The sequence below is a fragment of the Plasmopara halstedii genome (assembly GCF_900000015.1).
Source record: "Plasmopara halstedii genome assembly, contig: Scaffold_658, whole genome shotgun sequence".
NCBI classification, from domain to species: Eukaryota; Oomycota; class Peronosporomycetes; order Peronosporales; family Peronosporaceae; genus Plasmopara; species Plasmopara halstedii.
Genome location: NW_020187575.1, coordinates 991,770 through 1,003,789, shown reverse-complemented (window position 1 = coordinate 1,003,789; position 12,020 = coordinate 991,770). Strand labels below are relative to the sequence as shown.

Below are 12,020 nucleotides of genomic sequence, written 5' to 3'. Positions count from 1 at the left end.
AAGCAGTTGCTGCATGCCAAGAGTAGCATGGTCGGACGAGGTCCGAGGCATCCTGGGCAAGGCCCTTCTGATGCGCGTGGAGTGATACGTTATCTACTGAACGAAGACTGCTGAAATAGCAGCTCTTCGTCGGATGTTTTTAATAACATCAAGGCTCCGATGGAGCAAGGAGTAGGGACACTGGACGACGCCGAATGTGTTCCCGCTGGTCTTGATGAGACGTAAGATCTCTACACTGAGGAGACAGCGATGCCGTGTGATTTCTGTAAGACGCCGGGTGTCGACTTGGACCCTGGGTCTGTCTACCGCATACGATAGCAAACGGCTATATACCCTTGTCAACGGTATGACGGGAGTGGGAGATGGCTATGGAATACTCCGATATCGAGGACATTGACCGTCTCGGTCCAGTGCCCGCGCCAATACCGCTTCTGCTTCCCGGTAGAAGACTCACCAAAGCTCCACCAAGAGACGTGCGCGTAGCGCCCAGAGTCTTCGACCTCCAATCAATCCATGGCTCATGGTGTTTCAATCGTGCCATACCAAGGATAAATTTATACCTTGCAGCCAAGTCTAAGACTAGACAGCGTTTCACGCTATCAAAGTCAAGTAAATTGACATTGAGGTCCACAGGGACCCTCGGAACAGTGACACAAGTTCCCATCGCTAAGCAAATAGTGACGGTGTCACTCAACAGTGCTTCCAGCGCTTCAGCACACAGCTGACTTCCTTCGATCGTAGAGCGTCGAGCATAATTCCCCGACGCGCCAGAATCGATAAGAAATTTTCATGGCATCTCAAAGTCTTTTATAGCCACTTTACGACCAAGCGCGGCTTGCACACACGGTCCGTGTTCAAGAGAACGCAGCTCTTCGAGGCTTGCCCTGTACCTCTTTAAGGCTCAACAGAACTCAGTCCTCCCCCAGCAGGGCGCCCCACACCTACTGAATAGTCGCGTTTCCCCGCGTCAAACCAGACTAATTAGAAGCGGGACGTCGGTTCAACGAACGTTTACGCGGCTTGCGCAAGGGACAACCCGTCCGAAGGTGACGGGTGTCTCCACAAACATAACACTGTCGGGTGTTCAAATGCTGCTCAGCAGCTCGGAGCTTTCTCTCCTCCTTCGCAGCATAGCTGAGCTCCATTGGCTCAGGCCCGCAGCTCTGATGGTGTGCATTCCAACCAGGTCGTGCCGACTTGAAGTTGACTTCGGCATTGAATACCACGTTCACCGCTATTTGATAGAAGACGGATGCACACAGAAGACTTCCATCCTGGCCACGCCAGTGCGGAGGCCCTCGATAAAGACGGTCACTGCGACCGCTTCGAAGAGAGGATCTGCTGCCATTCTGGCAATGATAGTGCGCAGTGCTTTGACAAAGTCCCCCAGTTCCTTCTTGGCCTGTCAAGCGGCATTGAAATGCGATCGCACGCGGTATGCCAGATTAAGCGGCGAGGACACTCGCAAAAACTGACGCTTTACCTCCCTCCTTCCAGGAAGGACGTAGCTTCAACCGAAGTGCCACACGTCAGTGCCCATGCTCGCCCGAGCTTGGGGATGTCTAGCGCCACGCGCTGTTGCTCGTTCCGGAGCATGGCGGATACCATAATAATCTCGGCCTCTCTCACCCAGAGAAGAAAACTCTCTCCATTCTTCCCCTCAAAGGCCTTAATGCTCACCATGAGCGGCCTGGGTCGGAAGGAATTATCCGTCGTCAACGGTGGCGTCATAGACGCAATTGACGCTGACAGCTTCTGCTGTATGTGCTCTAACAGAGCAATTCCATACTTTGAAAACGCTCTAGGTGCACGCTTATGGCCTCGGACCCTTGCGCAACGAGGTGCTCCATGCCCTCTGGGCGCAGCTAGGCCATCAGCTTATCAAGCCTGTCCTGCATGCCCTGTGGCAAATAGGAGTATAGCTCCATCTTCACAGAGGTTCAGACGTAGCGACTCAGGTGTAGATTGACTACGAATGTGACCAAGTGCAGCGGGGCTGCCGTAGCCCTTTGCTTAGAGGAAGCTAAGCTAAGCTCACCGACCTTACGTTCTTTACAAGAACTAGTGCAGCGGATCGCAATAAGCTACTTCTAGAACTGAAGCCTTACCAAGTCAAACGAACACTTCTGTTCAAAGACGAAAGTGTATTTGATTGTTTTAGTCGCGGCGGAGCTGCCAATATCTCAAATCTAGTAATAAAAATAGTAAGAACTAGTTAATATAGCAGAACCTGCTTCACATAGTAATATGTATTACTACTGGCAATCCTGCCACGTGATGGCTTCTTGTTTCGGTGTAGCCACACAACTGTGTGATTACACTAACATGTATACACACTTATGTACGGTCGCACATCTTGTGCGAATTGCCTTTTCTCACAAAGGCACGTGTAACCCCCGTTACAGTGACTCTTCGAGTTTTGACTTGATACACCCACTTCCAGCCCTTGCTGCTCACCGAGGAGGAAACTTTCACTGCGGTCATCCCCCCAGAAAGGTTTACGTAACGCGTAGCTATGTTCCAGTGCTTAGTAGTGTTGAACCAACTACCCATGGAGCTCACAACGATGTCCAATTCGTCACGAACGAGCAGAACCTAGCTTAAAAAGTCCAGCTTGCTCAGCTGCAAGTGCAAAAGTTAAAACAACCATTAATGTAATATGGGGTCAAATCTGTTTGGATATCCAGTACATTTTTATGCGATTTCACTAATTATGAACATTTTGCTACAGCAACGCGGTCTTTCCGCGCAAATGCTTCGGTGACTATGATCCACCAAGCCATTGACGCGTTTTGTCCGACCATCGAATTACGCATGTTAAGCGGTTGACACCCTTTATTAAACCTCGTCAGATCTCAGTTGTAGACCGCAGGCTTCCTTCGATATTATGGCAACTAGCAAGCCATGTTGGCCAAAACTGTAGCTTTGTTGTATTCGTGCCGGTAGCATCATCGCTGACAGCAACGAAATGGACCATTTTGCTCAGACAGGCTGAGCAAAAAAAGTTAACTTCTGGACCGTAAATACACTACACACCGTTGCAGGCAGACAGGCCAAAATTGCTGTCGAAATTAGCGAGAAATGTCACCCGTTGCCGCATACAACATTTGAGCACTAATGCTCTTACCCGTTTAGCTGGGTGTCCAATACGTGGTTCTGACCGAGCTTTCTAATCTTGTGCCTTAAACAGAACCGTGAATTTGATATCATCGTTATGAGGCACTACTACACACTGAATGTCACGTGGGTTAGCACTGTGATACGACAAGCCTCAGGATAACAAATGTTGGTGCGATGTGCAGTCGCGTGCTCCGATAAGGCGGCAACTGAGTTACCCGATTTTTGCCTTTTAAAACTTTCAGCAGCGTAGCAAATGTTGCATCTGACTCGTATGCTGAGCGCATCACCTTATCAATAGGCAACATCACCACCGTGATATAAGACGATATTTCACCCGCCACCACATTAACCTGGCTTGACTTACACCTTACCTCCACAGTTTACTCGGCAATAAGAGATAGTCGTCGTTCAATCTCGTTGGACCGTTGTGACGACATTGCTGTGCGCAATTACGAATGATATGTAAATAACACAATCGGCTCCGAGTCTTGCAGGTGCATTCTAAACCTGACAAGGGAGTACTTTATTAAGATTAGTTCCTTGTCGTAAATAGGATAGTTATCTGGCGAGACAAAACCGATTCCGTGATCATGGCATCTAACCGGAGTAAAGAATAGTGTATCACAAAATCCAATAGCGTCACAGACGACAAAGAATAACCGATTAGGGTTTGGTATAGCTCGAATTGGTAGCTTTTGCAGGATATTCCACTAAGGTATAGACCGCGTCTTCTGTGTGCGCCACACCACTATCAATTATTTTTTTGTTCGGCGGAGGGGGTGCCATGACTGCAAATTCGGCACAATTTCTGTGCAAGAATTGGTTGGACTGGCCAAAAACTCCCAAGACTGACTGGTCAAGTGACAATGGCCTCGATATTTGCCGGATTTGCTACAGAACCAAGCATTCTATTTCATACTGCTCAATCGGTTTCGTCAACGCGAACGACATGCTTGGTTAAGCGCATAGGCTGATGAATTACTCGCATGTATTTGATGTGTCCGACTTTCCGTGCTCTGCACGATTGAGATGAATATGCCGTTGCAATCGATTGCATGACACGGCCTGACAACTGGATCGCCAAATGGTCGAACGTCACCGATGGGTTTGGAAGTCCATAGGGTACTATTAACCACTCCGAGAACATCCCACTTGGCGCACTCACCCAAGTGAGAGAAGGGTCGCAGTGACGCATCAGCAAACGACAGACTATGCTGTTATTTGCTTAATGAAAATTGGTGTTTGATCAAGTAATATGGTGCATTTAGCTTATAATCAGCACACACAAATTGATACCTATCATGAGAGTTCCAGTGTAAGAGTCAATTATTCTTACTTAACCGAATAATGCTTTGAACGAGAAAAAGATTCAATGACGAGGGGCATTAATGTATAGCTCAAAACTTTAATTCTAACTCACGTTAGTTTGAAAAAGGGCTCCCATTTCCAAATGTAATTCCTGTGATAAGTCTCTTGTCATCACGTCTTGGTGTTCGTTAACAATTAATCATTATAAGATAGATGTCTCACTTCGTGCATTGAGTAACCTCAATGACAGACCCATTCAGATTTGACGTCGAACACCGCTACTTCTCCAATTCTAACGCTCCATTTATGTGACTTAGCCGTCAAAAAATTCCGTGCAGATATCCCCGAATGATAACTACTTTAGATTAATAACAATTTTGGTCAGAAGCGCTGGGGTGAGACTTGTTTTATCGACGACGACACCGATCACTTTGATCACAAGTATATAATTTCTCTTGCCACTTGTCTGTGGAACTTCTCTGCTCCGTGTGCTAGGGACGTCATACGTTAGTATTTATCCGGCAATACTGTTGCATCATGTCAAGCAGTAACGTGCCCTTTTTATTTAAGGTCTCGCCGTTTGACTTCAGCCTTGCCAACGCCCTCCTTAGTCTACATGCTTTGCAGCGAAAACTTGCTACACATAGTCTCTCCTATTCTCTTCCGGTACTGGCATTAAATGCAGACGTTAGTTCAGGAATACTCATTTTAGATCACGCCACATTGTCGTGCTTTTTCGTCTTATCTTAATACCGCAAATAACAGTCGCTTCTGCCTTCCAGGCTCTGTTCGAGCCACCTAGCAATACTAGTGCTTTCAATTTCAGACAATTCCTCAGCCTGCACCAAAGATAATGTTGTGTGGTGCCCACCTTAAAAACGGGTTTGCAATCCGGCATATGTTTTGTCAAAGCTTCACCATTATAGAGGGCTGGCGCGCCTGGCACTACCACTTGGCGAATGACGTGTGGTGTTCCAGCTACGCCATACGTAGCAAAAAATGTATCTTTGTTCTATTCCAGGACTAAACGTAGCCCCGGACTTTCAAATACCTTATCCTTTACCTGAAGGTCCAACTTCACCTTTGACGCTTCTTTAAATATTCCGTTGCCTAACGCAGGAATATTTATCCATATACGGCATTTTTAATGCCTCTGCATACCGTTTACACTTTTATAGTCTCGCGTTGTACATAATTGTAGAAGCACTAAATATATCAGGATTTCTCGTGACTTTACAAAACCCGGAACGTTGAAATCAAAAGTCAACGTCCCGCGGTTATTAAGAATTAACTACTTCACAAAACCTCCTCAAAGGCTTGTTTGCATCGACCACCATCTCTACGATGTGCCAAAAAACTCATTTCGTTTCCAGTAGGCCGTCCAGCGCCTAATGTGCCGATTCGACGCTTTTCCGCGAGAATTTTGTCGTACAACTTTTCGTGGGGTATCGGACTCCACAAATCTCAGTCTTGAGCGAAGGGGGCAGGAATGCACTAATGTTGCGTACTACCACATATCAAACATTTGTCAGTACCACTAGCTGCTCGGCAGCTAACATATCTCTCTCTTACTCGTCAAAGGAACTTGGGATCATTTTCTTCGCAAACTCATAGAGCTCCAACTTCCTGCCTTCTCTCACTTTTGTGATTTCTACCCCACACCCACTGCTTCTGCAGTAGGGGTGGATGAGGCAGAAGTTCATACTATACATTTGAAGACCTTGAACAACGAAGAAAACTGTTACCACTTCCAGAAGAAGGCCAAACGCCATCATAGCGATAATAACTCGCGGCACCTGGACGCAGCTCACTTACTTTTGCCTCCCTTGACGGGCGGACAAGAATGTGCAGCGTACCCGATGACTCGCGTGACTACCCTCGCCATACATCGCTTTAGATCTCTCCATGCTGCGACCGCCTCTTTAATAAGGCACTATACGGCAACCCTAATTGAGCGTGGCCTCCTAGTTTGAAGAGCGCTAGCACGATTTGCTGTTGCTCTGTTCGGAGCATGGCCGAATATAAGTCCATCGCAACTGCTCCTATTCAAAGTGAGGAAGTTTTGATCCAACTTTCGAAGTGCTTGAAGCTCGGCATCCTCGGCCTTCTGCTTTGTACCATCTAATCTTCCACCGGCACCTGGTTGTTGCGCTCCTGGGGCTATCTCACCAGCACATTCCTCATTGTTGGTAAACGCGATTAAGAACATATAGACCACAACCTTCCATTGACCGCCAGTCCCTGACCCCGACGTGGCCAACGTTAGTTAGACCTACTTCAACGATTCCGTGGACAAGTACACGAGCATCCCAAATCTCACCCTGAGAGAAGATACAGTCATCTCAAGATTGGTTGGGAAAGTGACTACAAGTGCTACCAAATGCAATGAGGTTGCCATGAACTTTGCAAAAAGGATGCTTCAACCCGAAGCATTCGCATTACCAACAGCACAGATATTGTACTTATATGCCCCAGCCGTATTCGGACCCGAGAGCCATTAAAAAACCTAATTTTCCATCTTGCTCTTCTATCTCAAGTGTTCACATTGAGATTTAATTCCCTTTATAATAATACGCTATGCTCTTCAATATTGACGTGAGGTTTTCAGCTCACATGTCCCACAGCGGAGAAAATCTCGTTTATCTTCATAAATGCCGTGAATATGAATAATCATAATAACACAATAGTGCAATGTAAATTTCGTGCATTTGTACGGCATTCATCATTTATCACAACTTTACTAAACGGGCACATTCAATACAGTAATTCACATGATGACAATCTTAATCTTAACATTTATGCATGAAAATGCCTCCTTCAGCGCAATCGTTTTTCCCTCTGGGTATTGCATTCACTTCGCACAAGGTTTCTACACAATAAGAATCGTTTGGTCTCATACCACATAATAAGGCTTACAGCCCATGCAATGCAATATATCATTGTAATTTTCAGCCCGACAGAGTTTTATGAGCTTTATGATCACAATATCTCTCCAGACAACCTTGCCAAGTTTTAATGAAGCTAAAAAAAGTTCGATTTCAATATTGACGCTATGTGTTACAGGACCCATTTATTTGTTAATAAAGTATACAAAGATGCAGAGAGGCTATCCAGGATACAGCACCATCCTATTCTGACAGTACCTGTCAAAAGCTATTTAATATATGCTATGCTTATTATTCCTCGTCATGGCTCTCGTCGAGCAGACCGATGCAGATAAGGACCATCATCATCCGGTCCACACCAGGAGCCACTTCTACTGTGATGCTTTGATTCTCCTCAGCCTTTGAAAAGGATAGCCGGGCGATGGTCTGCTGTTCGTCAGCCGTGTCACCAGAGCCGCGCACAAGCCAAAAGGTGAGCTCCTCGCTGCTATTTGGAGGTCGGTCACAACCAATAGTGCAGTGTTGGCCACCGACGAGATCAGTGAACTCAGAGCGCACAATTGTGTCATCAGCCGTAAATTTAAATACACAAGGCGTCTACAAAATCAAAAACAAGGAACAGAGGTTTAAAATGTCACGTATTACAACGTGAAGTAAAGAAGGATATACCTCCTCGTATTCCGTCCTTGGATAGGCACTGTAAGTCGGAGTTTTATTAAACATACTCAGGCGCAGCATGGCCACGGGTAACCCATTTCGTGCATCCAGCAGCGTGCGTTGGCGGTGTAGCGAGTAGTGCTTCTTTTGGATAAGAAAAATCTTCTCGCCTGTAGCTTCGTCCACTACTACATCCGATGTGATACGAAGCTGCACAGACTTAGAAATTACTTGGCTGGCGTCAAACGCAGCCACGAAGTGGCGCAGCGCTACTAGAGTTTGTACTTTTGAAGCGACCTCATGCATATCCATTTTGTAAGTACTGTAGCTGTATAGTAAGTAACGACTGTAATGGCCGACGTAAATATTACAGTACGTCAAAGTGAAGAGGACATTTAGCCAGTCTCATTTATTTTATAATTTATACATACACATGTACATATCTACACGAATAATCATATTAGGCAAAACTCGTTGCCCGCCACCTGTAAATGGGTTCACAGTCGTGCAGGGCAATACACACAAGCAGAGCCATCACAGCATCGACTCCCTCAGCAATGTCTATCGAATATCCTAACGGCGTTCCTGAAGGTGCCAGGTACATGTGAGCAATAGGCTGCTTGACAATCTCTGCAGAGAGACCACGTTGCAACCAGATTTCAATGTCGCCTTGATCGCCGCTTGAGCCGAGGCGACAAGTTTTACCCGTCATAATATCAGTAAATATCATTTCGAGCTTGTTGCGCGATATCGTAAATTTGATCAGTCTCTTAGATAACTCAATGCGCGAGTATAATGAGTAGGTTACTTTACGACGTCGAAACGTGCTCATTCGAATTGTGGCCACGGGCACCTTAGTCGTGTCTAAGAGCATACGCTGACGGTGTAGCGAAAGCGGCTTCTCGACTAGCTCGAAGAGCAGAAGACCTGTCGAGTTCTCTCGTGCGCCCTCGACAACGAGCTGGCCCATCCGCCACTCCACACCAAGATGCAGTTGTGTGAGCTCATGGCAGCAATATCCAGCATCCACCGCTGCTAGCCCTAGATGCTGCGCTTGTAATTGTCTACGTTTGACGGCAGGTGGCGTCACAGGGAGTGGGACCGCCGCCGAGCAGGGCACGAAATGCTCCGAGAAAGATGCGACTTTCGAGGAGCTAGACTTGTTATTTTCTGTGTAGCGTCGGATCATCGAATCACAGCAGGGTGAGCAGCTGTGAAATCGAAACTGGCGGACCTACAGGTAACTATTATGGTGTCCCATCGCGAAGGGCATCATAGTACAGAATCCCAAGAGCGCGGCATTATTAACAGGCTGAATTTAGCACAATCGATTTGGAGTATATGTAGATAAATTTCATTCTTACTAAAACGGGTATAATTATCGTAATTTCTACAAAAATAATGAGATTTATGCGACTTTGCGTTAATTATAATCAATGCTCACACCCTGTTCACCGAATTATTAAGTGAATTGAGTAACTGTATATAGACTTTCTGAGACTAAGTTTTGTGTCACAACACATGTCTGAATTTTTAAGCTACAGTACCACAGGTGAATGTGTGGTAATTTGTCCTCTACCTGTCGTGGAATAGATTTTAAATAAAAATCATAAAAGAGGCAGAGGTGGGTTGTGGGTTGGCTTGCTAAATCGAGAAATATCCGAATCTATGTGAATATTTCCAGCTGTCAGTGATCTACTCATGGCGTCAGAGTATGTCAAATAGGAGTAGACAACGAAGAGATCCAGCATCTGCTTAGAGGAAGTAGAACTTTTTTTCAACGCACCTACCCACAATTATCGGGCATTTAATGCAGTCATTACGTAAATCATCTTGGCCCGTAGATACGATTTGCCTAAAAGTGACCTCTGAAATGTTTAAGTACACATCGGGACACAAAGTACGAATGCCGAGTGCAATGGGGTTCGTTCACAAAGAAAACCTTTGAATCGTAGAGCAAACGCACAAAGTTTGGGCTCAAAGTCTGTTCATAGTGTCTGAAATAAGTATTTAGTAATATTATGCTTTAAAATAGAAGCTACCATAAATTAATAGCTAATACTCCAGATATGTTTAGGGAAAATTGCATCAAAGTTTGCGCAAATAGCTAGAGTCAAATTCCACAAACGACAGTCATATTTACGCATCACTTACCATATGGGTACGGAAGTAAAAAATGCAGGAGTTTGAGAGCTGCGATCACAATTCCACGGTATGGGGGACTAAATTATCTCGCAGTTTCCACAGAAGTGGTGACTCAAATAGCCCGCATTAACAAACACACAGAGGTTGGGTCGTGGAGTGGCACCGAAAGCCTATAACGTAATTACATATTAACTTAGCTGGTCTATTTCAAGAGTACACACCTCGAGGATTATTTCTATTTATACTAATACTTAATAATATATGCTTTTTATTATAATTTCCAAAATACTTTCATATTTGCAGCGGGGCTACCGTAGCTCTTTCGCTTATAGAAAGATTAGGTAAGGTCGGCGACTTTCGTTCTATCCTCAGAACCAGTACGAGTGTAGCGGATTGCAATCCGCTAGTAAGTGCAGCCTTAACCCAAGGCTGATTAGCTCTCCCGTTTAAATGTAAAACTGTATATCTCGGTTTAATTTGCGATAAAGCCGCCTATATGTAAATCTGAAGATTTTTTGATCTGTATAGTAAAACCTAATCGAATGCATAACTACTGGCTGTTCCAGCCCATACTGACTTGTTGTTTAACTGTAGCCAAACCATTTTGTGGATACACCTTCTTGTGTGGCCCACATCATTGTGTGACTACACAAACTTGTAAAACTTACTTTATTGTGTGATCACACCATCTTGGGTGAACACGTTACACTTCCCCCATCGAGATTGTGAACACCCCTACAGCTCATATTCGCCTCAAACGAGGCTCGCGTGTCTAAGACACCGCAAAATCACCGGGACCTCAATCCTTTTTTTTCTCGATGGGCCCTGTGTCGAGGACACGAAAGACGGCCAGCTTTGCTGGTTCCGAGAACGCTCGCGGGTAGAGCCCTTCTTCGTCTCCTGCACGCGGTGCAACTCTGGACAGTACGTCCGCGGTACTAAGGAAAGCGCAGCCAAAGCTCTCGGTAACCGGTAACCCCGCACCGCGCACCGCGTTCGCCACGAGCGATGGATTACCTTGTCGAGAATTTGGAGAAAGTCGACTACGAGCCGGATACTATGGGAAGAAGAAGTGGGCGAGGTGCCTCAGCGGCGCGACAGGATCACTGCTCGAGCCTTGCGGACGCCGTTTCCCGAACTAACACTTGCTGAGGAAGTGGTATGATTGACAATCACCTCGACGAGGCACAGAAGAAGCAGCTAGATGCTGACCACAGGACGACTCTCTTGCGCTCTCATCCACTGTCGGTCCTTGCTAATCGTGTGGAATACGGCATCCGCTTGGCAGATCCCGCTACAGAAGCGAAGGGCGCGATCACTCGATCGTTGGGCGTATACGTGGTCGGCCCCACGACCACTACACAATCTGAGCTTGACGAATGAAAAGCTCTACGAGCTCGCCTCTTGACACCTCAAGAAATCCCAATGTATAGGTACCACACTGGGCTTCCTGCACAAAGAGGAGGCCCTCCTGTACCCGCGATATGAACGATTCATTTGTTGCTCGGCCCTGGCGAAATCGCTGCAGATGACGGAGAGCTCTTTGAGCGATGGGTGTGGCGGTACCGGAAACTGTCCTCGCTGCATAACTTACGGTTGAGCCACATGGAGGTGGACGCGCGTGGGTACGCCGTCTTTGGTTCGAGCTTGCCAAACTCAAGACGTGTCATCGCCTTCCTTCAGATTGTCACCCTGCGACGTATGGGCTGATCTATCATGCTCCCGCGAGCTCTGGGGTCTCTCACACGGGTGAGTAGCGACCGCAGCAGCTCAGGGCCGTAGCTCGGGCTCAGCTCAGGGCCCTTCAGCTTCCCTGGCTATTGCTGAGAAGCGCGGAGCGTACGACGACGCGAAAAATCATGATCGTTTTAATCATTAGCGTCCACGACGTCTTGGCAGTCTTGC

The 12,020-nt window shown here is 46.5% G+C and overlaps 2 protein-coding genes across 2 annotated transcripts; both read right to left on the bottom strand.

The window, feature by feature from the left end:
* Positions 1–7,604: 7,604 nt before the first annotated feature.
* PHALS_13367 (Tubby C-terminal-like domain) lies at positions 7,605–8,282 on the bottom strand (the record flags this gene model as incomplete). The annotated part of the gene is made up of 2 exons (XM_024729112.1): positions 7,605–7,910; positions 7,983–8,282. 2 exons carry the CDS (start codon positions 8,280–8,282, stop codon positions 7,605–7,607), a joined length of 606 nt encoding a protein of 201 aa, XP_024579522.1.
* Positions 8,283–8,430: 148 nt separating this feature from the next.
* Positions 8,431–9,159, bottom strand: PHALS_13366 (uncharacterized protein; the record flags this gene model as incomplete). The annotated part of the gene is made up of 1 exon (XM_024729111.1): positions 8,431–9,159. The coding sequence occupies one exon, from the start codon at positions 9,157–9,159 to the stop codon at positions 8,431–8,433; it is 729 nt and encodes a 242-aa protein (XP_024579521.1).
* Positions 9,160–12,020: the final 2,861 nt, after the last annotated feature.